Genomic DNA, 21,710 nt, shown 5'->3' on the forward strand with positions numbered 1-21,710 from the left:
CTCCTCTGCAGTTATGAGCTGTTACAGGCCACTGGTGAGTTGCTCATCTGGAAGGAGCTTGAGGTATCCCAAAGGGACACCCAGACCTAGTCCGTCCAGCCTCTGCGGAGGACTCAAACGTGTTTCTTCTCCTGCCAGCACAGCTGTGCGTATTCCTGCAGCGTCTCTGTCCCATCACAACCTCTGTAGAAAAGCCTGGCATCAGAGAGAGACATTCTCTGTTGCATAGCCTTAATATAAGCGGCTTGTAGATGTGGCCTCCTTCCTGCCTACCCGCTGCCCTCCACCTGCGTGCTGCACCGGGAACCTGCCAGTCTGGTCCATTTCCCCTTCTGTGTTGGCAAGACAGATCTGGGTTGAAGTCAGAGCAGGCAGGCCTCAGACCTTGGGGTGCAGCTCTTTCTGGATGCCGACCTTGGGAGGCATTCAAGGTCACACAACAAGTTGCTCTGCATACAGTTGGACTCAAGCCCACTGAATTTCCTACCTTGTTCTTTTCGACTCTCTTAAGAGGTGACCAGGGGGCTTCTTCTGGCTGGACATGCAGGGGTGACAGGCAAGGCAGGCCGAGAGGGGCGTGGGTCCACTCTGGTTTAGAAAATGGGAAGAGTGAGTCATCTGGTTAGAAATGAGCATGCATCATGGAGAAGAATGAGCAAGGAAAGAGCCCAAAGCCCGGCCACGGTGGAAAGGAAAGGCGCGTGTTCTTTTTTTCTTTGAACTTATTTATATTTTCTAAAGTCTCTGCAATGAGCAGATAGACACACTAACCTTCCCAGCGCCCTGTGTAGGAGATTTTTCTTTCTCCTACAAGTTTGCACTGTGTGTGTGTGTGTGTGTGTGTGTGTGTGTGCGCGTGCGCGCATATCTGTGTGTGCTGGGCGGGTGCATACATATGTGTGTGCATGCTGTGCATGTGGAGGTCAGAAGACAACCTTGATGGTCATTCCTCAGGAGCTGCCCTTGTTTTTAGAGGCAGGGTCTCTCATTGGCCTGGAGCTCAAGTAAGCTAGGCTGGCTGGCCAGAGAACCCCAGGGATCCACCTATCTGAGCCTCCTCAGTTCTGAGATTACAAGCACGCTCCACAGCACACGGCTTTTTTCACACGGCTTCTGAGAATCAAACTCAGGTCCTCCTGTTTGCATGGCTCTCTGTGGACTGAGTTACCTCCCCAGTCTCCAGGCTACACCTGGTTTGAGAACACACGTCCGCAGTTCCTTGGGGTGGGGATCATCGCGTGCGCGCATATCTGTGTGTGCTGGGCGGGTGCATACATATGTGTGTGCATGCTGTGCATGTGGAGGTCAGAAGACAACCTTGATGGTCATTCCTCAGGAGCTGCCCTTGTTTTTAGAGGCAGGGTCTCTCATTGGCCTGGAGCTCAAGTAAGCTAGGCTGGCTGGCCAGAGAACCCCAGGGATCCACCTATCTGAGCCTCCTCAGTTCTGAGATTACAAGCACGCTCCACAGCACACGGCTTTTTTCACACGGCTTCTGAGAATCAAACTCAGGTCCTCCTGTTTGCATGGCTCTCTGTGGACTGAGTTACCTCCCCAGTCTCCAGGCTACACCTGGTTTGAGAACACACGTCCGCAGTTCCTTGGGGTGGGGATCATGGCGGTGGGAAGGAGTGTGAGCTACAGCTTGGTGAGCTCACATCCTGGTAGACCAGCAGGCAGAGAGTTTGTTGGAACCAGAAGCTGATTTTCACTTTCAAGGCCATCCCCACAGTAACTCAACCCCACCAGCTCTGTCAGGGCTCAGTGGCTCCACAATTTCCCCAAACAGCACCATCATCTAAGGACAAAGTCAAATGCATCACCCCGTAGGAGCATTTCCCATTCAAAGGGTGACAAGTCCCCAAGTGAGGACCACTGAAAAGACCCACCTGTTTCCTCCTATCTCATTCTCCACATTCCTCCCTTCATCTCCCACTTTTCTTCTCCTCAGTGTTCTGTCAAAACCCACTGAGACCCTCAGTTCCTTAGTCTCACAGAACCCCAGACATTGGGAAACTGGGAAAAGAAGCCTACAGAGAAATCCTGACTTGTTTCAAGGAATAGTGTACATACATGCTGTTTATCATGTGTTTCATGGTTGGTTGTTGATCTGCTACACAGAGCAGAGCAGCTCCTGCCCGGCGCCAGCCCCGGCTCTTCCCCATGTTGGCGCTCCAGACTGCATGTTGTGCCTAATCCCAATTATCTTGTCTTCTCAAGTAAGAGGTCTGGATTGGAGCCTGAAGGACTGGTCCAAGATACTTCTTTAGAGTGAGCTCTCAATTAGGATTCAGACCACTGGGGGTATGGAGGAGAGAGAGCAAGAGAGAGAGAGAATCCAGATGAGAATTTTTGAGAGACTTGTTCAGATTATGTCAAGTCCCATTTTCCCATGTTGGGAATTAGCTCTTAATGTAACAGGCCTTGGAGGCTAGAAATAGCTACGTGCTCAGAAATTCAGTTGGCCCATGCAAGAGCATCTAGGTGCACACATCACCCTGTACCAGGGCCTTGTAAGTTAGGCTGTGTCACCGACCTTCCTGGATTAATGGAGGGGATGCTTTCTGTCAGTCCCCGGGGCCTGGAGCATGCTCACTAGTCATGGAAGGAGGACTGCATTGGCTGACAGGCGGCCTCATCTATTCCTGGCCCCAGAGTCTGCAGTTGCTCTACTTGTCACTTAGGCTGCAGGGGGACCCTGACTGGAGGGGGGTGGAGGGAGCGTGGGTGACCCCTGACTTCTGGGCCACAGATAAAAGTACATCCATTCCAGCTGGGCCCATCTGAGATGAGCACTCTTGAAGTGTGTGTCCTTAGTGTCTGGCATTGAGTAGAAGTTGGGCGTTCTCCAACATGGCCTCTAATAACCTGGCTAATGTCAGGCTGCAGGAAGAGACATAATCTGGGTAGACCGAGAGATTGGCCACCATTCTGAGGACAAATTCTGAGGTCATTGCTCACTGGTGAGCCCAGGCTCTGGCCAGGCTGTAAAGTTCCTTGCCGAATAAGAGGACAGTCCTTTCCTGGCAGCTTTTTCCTTTTAGTTGGACCCCACGAGTGAAGAGCATGCCTCACCTGCAAGAATAGCTTAGATGGGTTCTCCATTCATCTGTGAAGGCTGATGCCCATTTAGAGTCACAGCACAGGGCCCCAGTGCTGGGTAACAGGTTTAAAGGATGCTGTGCAGGTGGCCTGACTTTCTGAACTTGATTCTAACTGATACCCAGCTGATGGGATCCATGAGGAGTCAGAGCTCTAACTACTCATGCCATCTGCTTACAGCAGGGCAGGTACAGGGATGACCGTGACAGCTGGTGCCCTTTCCAGAGGACACTTACTACTGCTTGTCATGTAATGTCCCACAGGCCTGTGGGTCTCTTCTCTTCATTCCCAGATTACAGATGAGGAAACTGAAGCTTGGAGTCTGCCTCCATAGATGGGGCTATGTTGCCAGGTGTGCTGTTGAGCACCTTTAATCCTGGCACTCAGGAAGCAGATCTCTGTAAGATCAAGACCAGCCTGGACTACATAGTGAGTTACAGGCCAGCTGGGGCTACAGGGAGACTTCATCTCAAAAAAAAATCCCACCCCCAAACTAAAATAAATTAACCAACAGAAAAGGGAGCTATGGCTTGGTTTTCTGGCTGGCCTCACCATCCTCACCTCCAATACCAGCAGAAGCCAGCTCTACTGTCAGATCAAACACACCTCGTGTCCTCTGTCCCATATAAAGGTCTCTGTTGTCTATTGACCCATCCTGATGGTAAATTCTGTCTGTCACTGAGACCTGGAGCAAATGAGTTCATGCATTGCTTCCCAGGCAGCATTTGCATTCAGACTGTGGCTGTCTTGTAAAGGCACACCCTAAAGGACTACATCTGAAGACATTTAGTCAATTACCTTGCTCCTCACCAATCCTCTGTTTACAAATTCCTGGCATAGGTTCTTTTTTTAAAAGCCACATGCACCGAGAAAGAACTGCCAACATCAGCCAAGGGATGAGGATTCTGCTCCCACCTGGGAGCCAACCGATCAGGACCATGGATAGCTCCCCGACCCCCTGGTTCTTGGCCTGCCCAGAACCTGCATGGCTGGTTCCTGAGGGGACAGTAATGGTGGCTTCCAATCTTCTGTTTTCTAGAAGATTAACTTAGGTATTTTACCAACTTTTTTCACAAAAGTAGGATTAAACAGTGCAGTGGTGGGGTGCGCCTGGTGGAAACCGTTGTAGATATGGACCATCATAATAGAGTCTTCTGGGGACCTGATGGCCAATCCCAAATGAAGGCACTATTTACAAAGCTGTATATGGTGCTGTGGTGTAGGGGACCTATAGGAGGGAGCAGTACCCACAATGGCCAAGAACTGGGATCTGAAGGGGCAAGAGAGGGTGAAACTTCTGGGATCCAAACAGGGGGAGAGAGGGGAGAGAGGGGAGAGAGGGGAGAGAGGGGGAATAGGGAGAGAGAGAGAGAGAGAGAGAGAGAGAGAGAGAGAGAGAGAGAGAGAGAGGGGGGGGGGGGGGGGGGGAGAAACTGTGGATGGCAGACACAGGAAAGGTGAAGTAGTGGTGGGGGTCTGTATGGAGAAGGCCTAGCCTTGGTGGAGGCCACCCAGCCCAATGACCTGCAGCAAAGAGAGACTTAGGCATAAACACTGGGGTCTCCTTCTCTTTCTCCTTCCCTTGACTGTCTGCTGAGTTCTCATTGGCTGGAAGCACACAGATGGGGTTCATGCAGTCATCAGATCCAAATACAGCTGCCCAGCAGAGCAGGTCAGAGGGTGTTGCACAGTAAGTGTGGGCCAGTAAGATATGATGTACACAGCACATGTGCACAGCACCTGAGGTGCTATAGAAAAGACCCTTCCAGAGGGTAGTGGATTTGAATGCCGAGCCCTCACAGAGGCCTGTTAGGATCAAGATTGGCACATGCTGTTAGACTGTGAAGACTTGGGCTAGTGCTGTCCAAGTAAATACTGGTGTTCAGTGGAACCAAGTACATGAGGGGGGATTCCAGATGTGAGGGGATGAGAATACCTTCCCAGAGTTTTGGGATCAGACATTAAGGTGTGGACTTTGGGGGAGTTATCATCCTGTCTCCACATGGGCACTCACAAAAGATACTTTTGTGCCATTGCAGGTCCAAAAAGTAATGTTTTACATTCTGGACTCCATGGTCTATATGGAAGATGACCTGTTCTGTTGTGGCACAGAAGCAACCACAGCAAAACTGTGTCCATAGGAAAAGGAAAGCACTGGGGCAGAGCTCAGCAAGTAAAGTGCTTGCTGTGCAAGGATAAGACCCCGAGTTTGGTTTTCAGCACCACGCAAAAAGTCAAGTGTAATGGGACATGCTCCTAGTATTGGCCCTGGGGAGCAGGAACAGAAAGAACCTTGTGGCTTGCTGGTGAGCTAGCCTAGCCTACTTTGCAAGTTCCAGGTCAGTGAGAACCTGTCTCAAAAAATGAAGTGAACAGCTCTAAAGAATAACAAGGTTGAAATCAGAACACATACTCACATACATGTACACTTGCACACACATAATTATACACACCACACGTGTAGGCACACATTGCACACATACACAAATACATACAACACATACATACATACATGCAGACATCCATTTACATACAGACACACCACATATGCATACACACATATAGATATATATACACACACACAAATACGTACAACACATGCATATACACATATACACAAGTACACCGAACACATCCATATACACACATATATATGTGAGCACATACACACATGCACACATGTGCACACATTAACACATATACATGCATGTACACACATGCACATTCACACACAATGCACACACATACATAGACACACAATACACGTAACAGGTTGAATTGACCCATGGCTGTGGTGCAATGATCCCTTCCTCCTGGACTGACCAGGTGTCTCCTATGCCTCCTGGTCTGTGAGTCCCAGGCAGAATGGTGGGGAAGATTATTGTTCTTAGCCCACAAAGCACTGAAGTCTGCTGCGAAGGAGGCATAAAAATGGCCTCTGGGGTGGCAGGTCCTTGGTGTGGGGACAAGAAGCAGCAAGCGCATCTTCATTGGACCTGTTCAAATCCCAGCAGACACTGTGGCCGGACATTCAGCCTGTGGACTCAAGGTTAAGACAACTTAGATAGCTGAGGCGTGTGGTCTGGCCTGCATTTCCATTTCCAGACAGCCACACATTGGTTAGGAACGTGACCTTGAGGAACAAAGAGTTGGGCTTCAAAGTGCAGGGCCTTGGGCAAGAGTGTAAGATTCCTCATCTAAAATAGAGAGAGCTGATGTGGTGGATGTGATGGTAGGATTGTGTGGATAATGTATTCTCCTTGAAGAATAGCTACTGATTCAATTAGTCCAGGAGTTTCCCACAATGCCCCAGTGTGCTACCCTACCCTGTCTGATTTGTCAGCCCCCCAAGAATATACTGCACCTGCCTTACTTGTTGTTAGTATCAATGCAATTGACACCAGTGGTATGACCTGTAATTTTTTTAAGAGTCTCAGTAATGGTTGCTCCTATTTAATTAGCACTGTCTATTCACCAGGTACCATGCTGGCCCTTCACCAGGGTCCGTTCACTCATGTCACTTCACAGACATGGTGGCAGAGGCTAATGTGTCCTTACTTAGCCATGTTTCAAACGAAGGTAGGGACCTCAGAGAGGACAAGTCACTTCTGAACAAAGAGTGGAAACGGGACACAAACTCAGGTGTATGTAATGTTGGAGACCAACTTCCTGTCTGCACAAGTATGACAGACCCTTTCTTGTGTCTCCTTCTAGTGTCCAGACAGCAGTGGACTGTGGCAGCCGTAGCAGAAAAGAAACGTAAGTAAACCCCATGTAGTGCTGGGCAGCTTACAAAGGCAATCCTCTGGCGTGCCATTTGTGAGGGAGATGCCACATGCACCTGGAGGACTTCCAGCAATGCTTCCCAGAGCTCTAATTCCATGGGCATAGCATGCACCTCTAGGGACAGTGAGCTGCGGAACTTCTGACTTCATTTAAAGACAGAAGCCTGTGTGTTACCGTGCCACATCCTCCATCACCTTCAATGGCTCCCTATTGCCTTGGAATAGACTTTTTAGATGGACATCAGCTTCCTGTATGTGCTGACCCTCAATTCCCTCTTCCCCTGTGATCCCTGCTTGCCACACTCTGTGCCCTGACCTTTCATGACTCCACACCCATGTGCACATTGCTCTCCACAACTGAATTGTCTTTATTCCCTGTGTGGCCAAGTCCTAACCTTCCACAGAGATGTAGCTCAGCTGCTTCATTGACACCTGCCTTCTGCCTCCAGGAAGCAGATAGAGGCTCGTCATGCAACCTCAGCATCTGCCCCATCCCTCTCCATAATACCAGTTAAGCCTTTATTTCGTGTCTTCTTAGATATTTGTCTGCTCTACTAGGATGGAATCTTAAGGACATGGTTAGCATCAAGATCATATGTATGACTCCCCTTCCCTGTGTCACATAAGCAAACATGCACACATGCATGCACCTGTGCCCATGTGTGTACACACACACACACACACACACACACACATGCACAAAGAGCAAGAACCCACAGAGCACCCATGCAGAACATACCTTGTGCTACTTTCAAACTTAAAGAACCTAAAAAGGTAATTTCATTCACACAGCTGCTCCCACTAAGGAGAGAAGAATGCAGTCCTTCACCATCTACTTATCGTTTGCTGCAAAATTCAGTGTCACATGTGCCCTTGGGTTAGAGAGGCCTCAGTATCTCAGTTGGTATGTGTGTCTCCACAAGAGTGCTGTGGTTCATGGATGGGTGTTAGGATAAAAGCAGACAGAGTTTGCATCCAGCCTTCATCATGAACTAGCCAGGCGACCCCTACCAAGCTCTCTAAATGCCAGCACTTCCATCTGTTTAATGGGCCAATGCCAGTCTTTTGTCTGTGGGTACTGGCTGAGGCTTTGTGTGTAGTACACTTAGCAGGTGCCTGGTTTGGGCTGTGCAACGATTACCCAGTTATTCCTGTGGTTGTCATCCATAACACAATGTCCTGCATTCGGTTTCTAGGGATAACATCTCTGTCATCAGCTCCCAGCCAGAGGGCAGTCTGCAGTCCTGGCTGAGCTGTTCCCTGTCCCTGGCCACAGACACCGTGCGGACCCCCTCTCGACAGTCAGCCGTCAGCAGCTCCCTCCTCAGCCCCAGGTAAGAGCAGTGTCCTGTGACCAGTGGCCAGAAGCTCAAACGTTCTCAGACTGGCAGGTTGATCCTCTTGTCTTCCACTTTATGGGCTTTAGCAGGGACAGTTGTGGTCCTGAAAGACTGTGGCAGAACCTACCCCTTTAGGAGTCACACTTGTCCTCTCTGTGTCTGAAGAACGGGGCATATGTTATTTCCTGACTTGAACAATGGAAACAATGAGGCTCTAATGCAGACCCCACAAAACATGGCTTTTCAGTTATTTTAAACAGCACATTGTGAACCCAGAGAACAATGCAACTGTTGCCTCTCTCTCTGTTTAAGGCATGTAATATCAGCATTACATTCATTTGTAAATAAGCATGGTCAGATTCCAGTTTTGTTTTATATCCATACTTGTTTTGAATAGAGTCAGTATAAAGAAAGTTGAACCAAAGCAAGGCATGGTGGTGCAGGCTGCTGCCTCAGCTGATTTGGAGGTTGAAGCAGGAGGATTGCTTGAGCCAAAGAGTTTGAAGTCACTATCTCTACATGAGAAAACAGGATATAGATAGATAATAGATAGATAGATAAATAGATAGATAGATAGATAGATAGATAGATAGATAGATGGATAATTAAGCTGGGTCTCTCACTGAAAAATTTTGTCTTTGAATGTCAGATGTTACAATCTTGGGGCTAGAGCAATGACTCAGTGATTAAAATTTGCTGCTCTTGCAGAGGACTGAAGTTTGGTCACCAGCATCAGCACTGAGCAGCTCACAGCCACCTGCAACTCAAGCTTCAGGGGATCCAACACCCTTTTCTAGCCTCTGCAGACACCTGAACTCATGTGTATACACACACACACACACACACACACACACACAGAGGCACACACACACATACACACAGGCACACAGGCATACACATACACATAATTAAAAATAAATCTTAAGGGAAAAAAGATATTTCCCAGTGTGGTGGTTGCATGTCTTTAATCCCAGCACTCAGGAGGCAGAGGCAGATGGATCTCTGTGAGATTGAGGCCGGCCTGGTTTATATCATAGGTTCTAGGCCAGCTGGGGCTACAGGGAGACTCTGTCTCAAAAAAAAAAAAAAAAAAAAGAAGGAAAAAGAAAAAAGAAATATTTTACAATGTCCTTACAACAGGGGAGGTTGATTCAGTTCAGTTTGGGAACAGGACACCCTCAGATGCATGTGCTTACCAGTAGCAGGACCCCCCAAAACGGATGTCACAGTTCATCCTCAGTGGCATGATCTCATCCCTTTGCCCTCTCTCTTCAACCTCATTTTTTGGGGCTCGCTTATTTTTCCTTTCAAGGTCAACCCTTGTGGAATCAGGACCTAATGTCCATGAATCAAAATTGATGGGTCCAACAGATGGGTAATTAAGATGGAACACTCACTGCTACCATGGTGACAAAGGACCAAGTAACTGATAGAAAACCCACAGACATGCTGAACAAACTGACAGGCCCACACTGCCACAGGATGGAGTAGGGGTCGTCTCAACAGGAAGAAGCGGGGGAGTCCATGTTGACTTTGGGGGCACACTCAGCAAATGGTGACTATTTGCGGAACCTCTCAGGTGAAAAATCTAATGCAAAAAATATCAAAAGGGGGCTCTAAGAACGAGGTATCTGGAGTGCTCACAAGGGTCTGGTTATCTGGTGACTGCTCTTACACACAAAGGATGGTGTGGAGAAAGAATCCAGCACACTGTGACGATGAGGACATGTCCTCTCTACTACTGAGCCCACTGTCCACAGTGGAGCGGTCAAGAGGGGCAGAGAGTGAATGCTCGTTCATACAAGGTTTGGGTTGTGTAGTTAAGGTATACTGAGCTGTATGCGGGGGATCCATCACCCATCACTTGTACACTGAAATGTTTGGCACCTGTTTACACAGGACAGGGCGAGGTGTGGTGGTCAGTGCATGGTGCACAGTCAGCTGCCCCAAGAACCATCCTCCGGAATAACTCCCCCGACCCCTTCCCTGTCCCCTGGGGGTTCTGGGTCACGTCAGCTGTAGTGAAGATTGGGACCTCAGGCAGCAAAGCAAGGGCTCACAGATTTGTGAGAAGGGGCCTTGTCTGTGTGGGCCTTCCTGGGGCTGGCTCACACATGCTCCATAAATATTTGCTAAGTGAGTGAAAAACTGGCCATGGCACAGAGCTTGAGCAGAAATATGAGCTGCATTCGTGGATAGCTCAGTTTTGCTGTGGTTCAGAGAGGGACAATAAGTGTCACACAGCTAATAAGAGGGAGGGTCAACTTTGAACAGAGGTTCAAATCCCTCCAAAACCCATATCTGTAAGTGCCTCATGGCTATGCCTCTCTGACAAGTTCAGGGTGGATCACTTGCTTGGCAAATAATTTCAGCATCAACCCAGACTATCATTCATGTTAAAACTGCCTGAGGATCATCATTCAATACTCAGCACTCAGTCAAAAGGGGTTGGGTAAGTGCCTGCTGAGAGCCAGAACCCAGAGCGTGAAGCCCTGAGGTACAGGAACCCTGTCCTTTGAACATGTTTGTAATGGAAAGTTCTACATGTCCCGAACTAGAAGAGACTGCTGGGGAAATCTAGTTGTGTGTCCATTTTAAAGATGGGGAAAGAGAGGTCTGCAAAGGACATTATCATACCGTGAAGACTGGCTCAGAGGTCAGGTACCAGGGATAGGACCCAGGGCCTTGTGCGTTCCAGGTGAGGACTCTACCACCGAGCTCCATACAGTCCACTTCTGGCTCTTTTCAACTGTAGAAATCATTCAGGGGTTCCCCCAACCCCCATATGTCTCAATTTCTTATGTTGCTGTGATAAAATTCTATGACAAAAGCAACTTAAGGAAGAAAGACTGTCACAGCTCAGTTCCAGGTTCCCACCACTGTGGAGGAGTCACAGCAGCAGGTGCTGTAGGCAGTGGTCACATGTGATCACAGTTAGGAAGCAGAGATGGGTGTCTGCATGCCAGTGCTCCACAGCTTCCATTTACACAGTCTAGGATCTCCAGGGGAAGTCCTGCTCACAGTTAAGATGGCACTTCCCAGGTCACTTAAGGGAATCAAGATAATCCCCCACAAGCATACCCAGGGGCCCTTCTTCCCGGCGAATTCTAGATCCTGTCAAGTCCACTGTACTCACCATCACACCCCCTTCTCAAGATCTACAAACCGATGCTTAAAAAGATGACTATGCGAATTACCCTGATGCGATCGCACCTTTTCTACTGGCATGGAGTTAGCGTGCTGCCCCTGCATATGAGCAGTGACGTTCTTGACCTGCATTCCTGGCAACTTCTCTTAGTGCTCCAGTGTAAATTTTAAATTTGTTTATCCCTCAAAGGACTAAATCTCAAGGCTCCTAAGCCCAATTTCAGAGAAATATCTGTGGCTGGATTTAAAATGTCTAAGCCAAGAGTTTTAAAAGAAGTCTCCACTAGGGAAAAAAAGGCGGGGGGAATAACACAGAATAAATATGATTATCATGTTAATGAGAATGCTGTCAGAAGAGGTTAAGAGGGGCAGATCATAATCTGCACTTCAGATAAAGACTTGTTTTCTCTTTGTGTAGATGAAGATAAAATGATTCATCTTTTCATAGCACAATATGAAGTTCAAGTGGGAATCATGTTATACACGGATGTGTATGATCATTCCTCCCACTGCACACACTTAAACACTCAGAATACCGCAGAAGACTAACTCTGCCCCCATCTCCTAACCTCAGCTCTCATGTCAGAGGGACCCACCCCTCTTTGGTCTGGTACATGCCCTTCCACACCTTTCTCTGAATTGTTATAAACATTAGATGATAGATGGATAGATAGATAGATAGATAGATTGATTGATAGACAGATAGATAGATGATAGATAGATTGATAGACAGATAGATAGACAGATGATAGATGATACAGAGAGAGATCGAGAGAGAGAGAGAGAGAGAGAGAGAGAGAGAGAGAAGATATGCTATCCCTGAATCCTCAATGTGTGTCTCCTTCCATAACAGATCTCAGGGATCTTTCTTTACAAGGACCTACAGTTCTATATCAGCCTCTTAAATCCCTGCAATGATCTTAAGTCCTCTCCTGCTTTATTTAACTAGTGTTCCTGTTTCAAATTTTGGGGGCACTTTCAGACACTCGCTGTTAACCTATCAGGCTTTAACAGACACAGGTCCTTATGCAATGATTCTCTGAAGGGGGTATTTTAAACTTGAAGTGCTGTCACATACTCATCCCAGTGTCCCGACTCTGAACACCTGGCTTCCTTTTACCCAGCACTTGGCAGGGCTCAATAATTGAGCCTCTTGGACACTTCCAGTTTGGCTGAGAAGAAAGGTCATTGTAAAAACAGAAGAGAGGGAGAAAGCAGACTTCTCCCACAGCCTGAGAATGTTCTCCAAGTTATTTATAAGTGGATGTCAGCTTCAGAGGAATATACCTAGAGCCTTGTGATTTACAATCCAGGCAGCTGCTGCTGATAAATGCAAGGCCTTCTGGAGACAGACACTAAATTACCTCTGTGGCCCCGGAGACGAGCTCATGGTCTTAGTGGCGGCCACTGACTTGGTTTAGCCCTTCTGGGCATCCGGCCGTCAATGCCCACTCCCCTCAACCCTGCCGTGTCCAGAATCTGCTTCCTGCCCTCAGGGACCATTGCCCTGCGGGACTCTCATTACTGGGGTGGAGCTCTCCCACTTCCTCACCCCACCCCTTTTCTTGTGCATACCAGGCTTTCCAAGGATAATATTGTCCCCCTAGCCTTGGTCACTTGTGTTGTGGAAGGAGACACAGGATTCTCCTGTCTCCACCTCCTTCTTATGGTAGGAGCGCTGGGATAAGGTGCATGAGCAGCCATGTCTGGCTCTTAGGATCCGAACTCCAGTCTTCACACTTGTGAGGTGAGTGCTTTATCCACTGAGCCATCTCCCTGGCTGCTGGATCTAATTTCTGGTTCAGACTTGCTGTCTGTTTCATGAGGAGCAGATTAATCCTGCTTCTCGGCCTCAGTCAGTCATGAGACCCATTCAGAGTGCCTCCTTTGTGGGTTGAATGAACATACATCAAGTGCCCATGGAAGACCTGGAGCCATGCTGGTGTTCAGCAAAAGGAAACTGCCCCTGGGCTTCTGGTCCTCATCCCAGGCCAAGTGAGGGAATGCTGATGTGGGAAGCAAGGATATGACAGGCAGGACCAGGGAAAAGGGCATGCACTGTTACTTCCCACACCAGGGCCTGGGGATCGGAGTGATACGCAGCAGCAAACCACGAGCCCTGAGCACATCTCACCACAGTGACAGTCGAGTCTTGTGGAGCTGTTTTAGATAGTGAAATTGGTATGTTTGGAGACATCAAAGTGAGTGTGTGAGGAAGATTTTAAATTCTGGCCTGGAGTCCTAGGAAAGCCCCAGGGTCCCTCATCTAATGTTAGATTCTCATGGGTATAAGTGACTTAAAACCAACCCAGCCTATCTGAGCAAGAAGGAAAATGTAGTTTCCTTCATCTGTGACATCTACGGAGAGAGGTGGAGCTTCGAGCATGGCTAGATTCAGGGCTCAGTTGTGGTAGGGACCTGGTTTCCTGGCCCATCCTCTGCTAGCCCCTCCTGAAGCAGCTCTGTGGTACTCAGAGACTCGGGTTCCTTCCTGTACCTTCTGAGGTCTGCCTTAAAGAAGGTCTCTCTCCTTCCCAAGAATCCTGAGCCTCTGGGAGGTCCAATGGGCTCCAGGAACCATGGGGATTTTGTGGGGGAGCATAGGACAATGGGTACATCACTGAAGGTAGAAAATAATTATTTTCCACTGGGGAGGAAGAGTGGACTACGGGAGCAGACAAGGAGAGAGAGAGAGAGAGAGAGAGAGAGAGAGAGAGAGAGAGAGAGAGAAAGAGAAAGAGAAAGCTTTTCCCTTTTTTTTCCCCTGGGGGAAAATTGCTTTCTCTAAACACTCAACCTATACTCTTGGCTTGAGGGTTTTTTTTCAAGTAAGACGAGAGAGAAGAGAGGAGGAGAGGAGCAGAGGAAGAGAGAGAGAGAGAGAGAGAGCGAGAGAGAGAGAGAGAGAGAGAGAGAGAGAGAGAGAGAGAGAGAAAGAGAAAGAGAAAGCTTTTCCCTTTTTTTTCCCCTGGGGGAAATTTGCTTTCTCTAAACACTCAACCTATACTCTTGGCTTGAGGGTTTTTTTTCATTTAAAAAAGAAAGATCTAGTTAGACACCAACTCCACCCTCCACACCCACTGTTTGTTTTTTATTTGGTGCTGGGCTGACTTGAATTAGTGAAAGGCTCTAAATTACAGGGTATTGTTTTAAAATAAAGTTGTACTACTTTCAAGGAATGCAATCACTCTCCCCCAGACTGAAGCCAAGGACCTGTCACGTGAGGGCTGCTTCAATGATTAGATAAGACTCCTTTGTAATTAGCTCATTAATTATAGATATGTGAATGGATGGTTCTGAGCATTAAAAACAGCTTGTTCGTAAAGTAGGCTAAATCTCTGCTGATCTTAATTTCAACAGTACACTTATTTACTGGTCTCTGCCTTCTTAGAACAGGAACTCGGGATCATTTTCATCCATTCTGAACATCTTTAATGAATGGATCACTCATGAATAGGGTTTTATGTTTTTCTAGGATGTGCGGGTTCTTCATGGGTTTTCAATATTAGATTAGGGGGGCGAGATTGAAAGAGCAGAGAGGTTCAGTGTCCCCCACAGGCCTGAGCATTTGGGCATTTTGCCCTCTGTTGGTGACACTGTTTTGGGAAGTCTTAGAAGGCATGGGCATACCAACGAAGGAGCAGGACATGGGGGCAGGCTCTTAGAGGTCTTAAGCCTTGCCAGTGTTCCAGTCACTCTGCCTGTGCCTACATGAAGAGGTGAGCACTCAGCTTTCTGTTCTGGTTACTCTTGCCACCATGCCTTCTGGAACCGTCAGCTCAAATAAACTCTTCTTTTTATAGATTCCCTTGGCCGTGGTGTTTTGTCACAGCAACAGACAAGTAATTAATACAAAAGTTGGTACAAGAGAGTGGGCTGTTGGCTGTGAGGAACCTGACAATGTAGGTTTTGGGAGAAATGTGGAAGACTTTGGAAGTTTGGACCAGAAAAGCCATTGACTGCTGTATGCAGAGCTTAACGGGCCATTCTAGTAGGAGTCTGGAAGAAAGTAGTGCTGAGAATGTTGTAGTTCCAGAGGGAAATAAGGAATTAAGCAGTAACTGGGATATTTTGGAAGAGTCTGGCTAGAGTCTGCCCATAGCCTAAGAGCTTGCCTGGGGCTGACTTGAAAAGTAATAGACTAATTTCTTCGGTGGAGGAAATTTCAAGGCAGCCTAATGTAGAAAGGGTAGTGTGGCTATTGGTGGCAAATGTTATGCAGATCCACAGTGGGAAAAAGCAAGTGGGGCAGAAAGAACTACAAAATGTACAGTTTGTAGAGAAAAGGAGCACTAGGAAGCTTAATGTTGGAGGCAAGGCCTGTGCTGAAGGAGAGGCTCCCTTAGATAAGGAGATGAGGGGGCTGAAGAAATGGCTCAGCAGTTAAGAGCACTGAATTCTCTTGCAGAGGACCTGGGTTTGAATCCCAGCACCCACATGGTGGCTAACAACCATCCATAATTCCAGTTCCAGGCGATCCTAGACCCTCTTCTGTCCTCCACGGGCACCCGACGACACAAGTGCACTTACACACATGCAGGCATAACACTCATACACTCATATACATAAAATAAAAATATAAGAAGGTTAGAGAGATTAAGGGAGAGGCCTAGAGATTTGCACTTAATGGAAAGAGTACCTTCAGGGCAAGACCACACCCAGCTAAATCTTTGTAAAAGGCAAAAGCTTAAAGAGTTTTTTTTTTTTTTTCCTAGAAAACTGTAACCCACAAAAACTGCTGACATGAGGCTGAAGTGGGCCGGGGTTCACCCCAGACTTTGCAGTGTCCTGCATGTGGTGCACTGGCTTTAGAGGCACGAAAGATGCAAGAGTAAACGGATCGTTTGTTCTTTCTCTGTGGTTTCGGAGAACCACCGAGGCCAGGCAGCATGTGGCAGGGGTGTCCTTGCATAAAGAAGGCCCTGAGAGGCCATTTCATGAAAGTGTGAAGGTGAAGCCTGGTTGGCAGTGGAGATCCCCAAAAAAGACTTGGAGATTTTAAAGCTGTGAGACATCTGCAAAGGACGACTGCACACAGGGAGTGGTATTAGCCCGAGAGAGAGATGTATGTTGCATGTAGCAAAGTCAGAGGGGCTGAGCCATCTAAACCTTTTGGAAGCAAAGTGCCAGAAGTCGGGTGTGGAGTGACTGGATTTGGTGTTTGCCTTGCTGATTTTCAGTCTTGTTCTGGTCCAGAATTTCCTCACTATGTCCCCATTCCTCCTGTTTTGGAATTCGAATGTGTGCTCAGTTCCATTGTATGTTGGAAGCAAGTAATTTGTCTTTTGATTTTACAGGGGTTTACAGTTAAGAGGTTGCCTTGAGTCTCAGAAGAGACTTTGGACCTAGACTTCTGAATAGTATTGAAACTGGTAAAGACTACGGAGACTTTTGAAGATGGACTAAATGCATTTGCATTTTATATGGTCATGAGCCTATGAGAGGCCAGGGAGTGGAATGTGGTGGTTTGAATAAAAATGTCCCCCATAGGCTCTGAGTATTTAGACATTTTGTCTCTAGTTGGTGACACTGTTTTGGGAGGTATTAGAAGGTGTGGACATGTTGGAGGAAGCATGTCATTAGGGATGGACTTTGAGCATTCTTAAGCCTCGCCAGATTTCCAGTCACTCTCAGTATCCTGTGCCTGCTTGAAGATGTGAGCACTCAGCTTTCTGTTCCAGCTGCCTCTTACCACCATGCCTCCCCACCATGATGGACTTGATCCCTCTTGAATCATATGCTCAAACTCTTCCTTTTGTAGATTCCCTTGGTCATGGCACTTTATCACAACAACAGAAAAGTAATTAATACAACAAGTTAGAGTAGACTGTTATTTCTCTACCTCACTGTAGAGCCGAGCCATCCTGTTTACCTGTGTTTGGGTTCCTTTCTAAGCTCTCTTTATCTCCCTACCCTTCACCCATCCTAATCTCTGGCAACTGTGAGAGACCACTGTGCCCAGTGCCTGTGAGGCAGGTATGGGCAAGGCTGGGGTCTGTCTTGTGCCCTGTGGAAGGTCTGTGTGTTGGGGTGGGAGTGGTTTGCCCCGTGCAGAAGTTCAACATGTGAGTTTCTATGTGAGGGACTGATGCCTAGAAAGAACAGCAAATAAGGCCACCTCATCTCACAACTGTAAGAGAGGCCATTAATGGAGCCTGCCTCATTCTAGTCACCCACGGAGCAGTCAGGAGTGACTGGACATAGGCACAGTTTGAATTCACCACCTTTTTGGTGTGGTCACTCCCCAGCCTGTGCCCCCCTCCTCCCTTCACACTTTTCCTCAGTTGGGTGTCCTTGCTGAGCCTCACGTTCCCTGCCTCTGAAGTGTAGGTAAGGTAACAATCCTGGCTGGCAAGTGTTTTCCAGATGGAAGATGTTGGCAGGGACCTTTCCTCCTGCAGCCACTGTCCTTCCCATCCCATGGGCACCACCCATTGCTATCCTCTTCCAAATCCTGATTCACCTCTGCCTCCAGAAAGCCTATGCTCTTGGCTTCAGTACCGACCACTTGCTCCCTGGCCAGCCCCTTGCTGCATTCACACTGCCTGCTTTATAGTTTATCTAGAATTTCTTATACAGCATACCCTTCTTCATGGATGCATATGGAATTTGCACCAAAGATTTGCACTCAGAGGGGAATGGCAGCCCGTCTTCCACTTCCGTGAGTTCAGTCTGGTGTGAAGGCAGATCGACAGACCAGGGTAAGCATCTCAGCTTACCTCAGCAAACCAGTTGGCCCCTCTGAGCCTCTGCTTTCTCATCTGTAAAATGGGACAACTAAGGGCAGGGTACAGAATGGTTAGAATCATGGTTCTTAAGGTAGACCCTTAAGTTCAAGCCCATGTCCTCTCATTTATCACATGACACATGGCTCACCCATTTTGAGCCTCATGTTTCACAAGGGACAGTCACAGAAGAATGTGCCTCAGGGGACTGTTGTGATGTGTGCAGAACACATGACCTTGGTAGGATTTGGAACTCCCATACCAGCACCCAGGTTGAAGCAGTGTCCTCTGCTTTCTGCCTCGTGCACAGTCCTGGGCACCACACTAGCCTTCCTCCCCGACCATCATTTGTTATCTTGGACTTGGTTGCTGTATTCTGTCTTCAGAGGACATCTGGTTTCTCTTCCTAGGTCTCACCAATATTAAAGAACATCAATACATTTTTAATTTCCTCTATGATTTCAGGGTGTGCATAAAGAATGGGGGTGACAGCTTGCCTCTGGGGGTGACTCTTTATGTCTTTAAATCTGCACTGAATTTCCTATAGCTCTACTTCAGACTCACAGGTGACACTGTGTAGCTGTGTCTGATACCAATGAACCAGGGGCCCTGGACTTGTATTTGAATCATGTTCATTAAGTCACAAAAGACTGTGAGAAAATATATAAAAACACAGAAGTTCAGCTGACTCTGGACCTCTCAGCCCCTCTTCCTGGTACACTTGTGATACAGTGGGCAGAACAAGGAAGGAACTCAGTGTCGGGCCATCCAGAGTCCTGATCCAGATCATTCTCCTTTGCCCCCATGAGCCCATGGTTTCTCCCTGGTGTGTCTGTTTCCCCATTTGGTCAATGGGGTTATGACTCTGGTCTGGATGGGATGGGATTGTAGCTTCTTTATTCTACAGCCAATATTCATGGGGCATGGAATGTGGCTGCTGTGCTTGTGATAATATAAACAAGGGTTGCCACACCCATGGCATAACCTGGCGGGGGACAGGTTGTCCTCCAGGGGACCCTGTCCTCTACAGCTAGCTTGTTCTGACCCTGAGCCATCTTCAGCAATCACCTTCCTGCCCTTCTGCTCAGGACTGGCTCCTGCCTAGGAACTGCTATTCTTCAGCATCTGTTCTCAGTCTCAGGTCTTCTCTAGTCCCAACGGCAAGTCTCGCAAAGACAATCAGACAGGTGTTAAGATATCAAAGCAGGTTAGGGTAATTATCAGCAATGCTTTGAAACGACTCAGTCAGGCATTCATCTCTTTGTATTTGTGGGGAGTGGCACTAAACCCCCATAGATACCTACCTCTGTGAAATGGCTCAGGATTTGCACAGAGCTGGCAGCTTCCTCCCTGTGTGCAGTTGACCTGCTAAGGAGTGGCCAGATAGAACTGTGCATGGAAAGTGACAAGAAAAATCTCTATACGTCGTCAGTACAGACACAATCTTTTTTCAAATATTTTTCATCTTGGATACAGAATCCCTGGATGTGGAGGGCAGACTGTACATGCAGGTCAAACTATAGGACGTGCTGGCCGGCCTGAGGCTCCAGGGGCAGATGGAGGGAGCCAAGTCAGCACTAACACGCCTTATCTCTGATTCCTAACAAAACCCTGAGACCAAAGATGTAATCCACCCAAGTTTACCACTGATCAAATTCAGGGTCTAAAGATGGCTTGGAAGGGGAAGAACCTGGATTTGAACCTACAATTACTTGCTTCAAAACTGATTTTCTTAGCCTTAGAAATTCCAGTATTCCTGAGTTTCCATGCCCTAGTTTACCCAACCACCCTCTGTCATGTTAGGCAACAACACAGAGCACTCCTGTATAGATGTTCTTGCTTATGGATTCACTAGTCAACATTTATTGAACCCCTACTGTGTGCGTAGCACTGGAGCATCACTTAAATAACTGAACATGTTGTGTTGAACACCTACTGTGTGCCAGAGGACTGGAGAGTACTCTCATGTATCAGTATGTGTTTTGGGAGCTGCTAAGTGCCAGAACCCTGGACTCCCCTAGTCCACTCTGCACATATTTGTTGAGTCTCTGCTATGGACTGTGACAGTGCTCTAGGCAGTTGTTGAAATGAATTGAATGGATGTTTGGTTTTTATCATGGAGATTTTCTCTCTGTAACACTGGAAGGTTGGTATGAACTCCTTTGATTTCTCAGAAACAGAAGCTTTGGAATCATAGGCAGCAACCAACCCCAAGGCAACGAGATTCATTCACAGAAGCACCAGACAAGGTCCTAGCTGCCAAGCTGTGATGTCAGAGAGAGTGTTAGCCCTGTATCAGCACAGGGAAGAGCATGAGAAGAGGTTACAGAGACAAGTGGCCTGACTCTGGGTTATACACCTGCACTAGGATTCTCCTCAGCTACCTCCTGACTATGTGCTTGCCCACATCGGGTCCCCACCCCCCTGTTCTGCCTGGAGGTTATAACCTCTGCCTCCCAGGGTTGCCATGGGAACAAGAGAGTCTGCAGCCTGTTCTCCTTCCAGATCCCAGCACAGGGCCAGGCACAGATGCTGGTGAGGGCACCATGGCCATGACATGACTAAGCCCTGCACTCAAGCTTAAGAGCCACTTTGCTGTGTACTTTAGAGGGACAAAGGGACGGGCTGCAGAAATGCCCAGGATGTCTCCAGAGCCTCTCTTGAGACTAATCGTGCCCTCACCAGCATGCATCGTGCCATCACTAGCACCCCCCACTCGGGGGCCCCTATACTTCAGTGCTCTCCCTGGTTGGTGCTCAGTGCCAAGCTGACATCTTTATTATATGCCTCACATCCATCATTGGAGGCTGATGAAGAGGAGTTTCACCTTAGCCAAGCCATCCTGGAGGATAACAGGAGGGAAAGAATGAGTCTCCAAGGCCTGGTGTCTGAATATAGGCAAGATGTACTTGAAGGGTTCAAAGCCAGGACAGGATCCTCCAGCTTCAAACAGAACTAGGAACCCATTCCCTAAAGACCCCTAGGGTTGACTAGATTAAGAAATTGGCACAGAAAGTGGATGCAAGGCAGTTCTTTCACTGAGGGTTGTCACAGACGGCAACGGGAAGAAGGCTGAGACACAGGTGGTCTGTGCAGTGGAGCCTATTACTCAACCGATTCCTGACGATACTTCCTCTGCAGTCTCGAGGAACCCACATGATGTGGCTTGTGTCTGCTTCAGCCTCACCATCTGATCCCCACAAAATACTAGGTCACCCCAGAAATGTGGGGCTCAGCCCCTCGACCAGTGTGGCATCCAGGTGGATGCCCAATGGGCTGAGAGGGGCCATTTGGCTTCCCAGCTTGTGAAAGGCACAGTTCCAGGTGGATCCCCTGCACCTGCAGCTCTTGGGGCTGCCAGCCTGTCCTCTGCTCCTGACATAGGCATGCTCGGTCTAGACCTGTAGACCCCACATCTGGACATCTGGCTGTTCTTGCTCCCTGGCCTGTCCCTCACCTTTGTGTCAAGATGAAGAGGACACAATACAATACCTACCTGTGAACCCCAACTTCCCTCTTGCCTTGACCTTCTGTCTCCTTCCTTCCTCCTTTCCACCCCACCTGTCCCTCCCACCCCACCTGCCCTTCCCACCCCCAATCCCTCCCACTCC

The 21,710-nt window shown here is 48.1% G+C and overlaps 1 protein-coding gene across 1 annotated transcript in view; it reads left to right on the plus strand.

Moving 5' to 3' along the window:
* Positions 1-21,710, plus strand: part of Myo18b (myosin XVIIIB) — a 239,358-nt gene that overhangs the window by 209,560 nt on the left and 8,088 nt on the right. Inside the window, exons 41-42 of the mRNA XM_008849005.2 lie at positions 6,817-6,861; positions 8,084-8,221. Coding sequence (XP_008847227.1) covers positions 6,817-6,861; positions 8,084-8,221 — 183 coding nt within the window. The remainder of the gene's footprint in view (positions 1-6,816; positions 6,862-8,083; positions 8,222-21,710) is intronic.

This window comes from Nannospalax galili, unplaced genomic scaffold (genome assembly GCF_000622305.1).
Source record: "Nannospalax galili isolate Female #2095 unplaced genomic scaffold, S.galili_v1.0 scaffold103, whole genome shotgun sequence".
NCBI classification, from domain to species: domain Eukaryota; kingdom Metazoa; phylum Chordata; class Mammalia; order Rodentia; family Spalacidae; genus Nannospalax; species Nannospalax galili.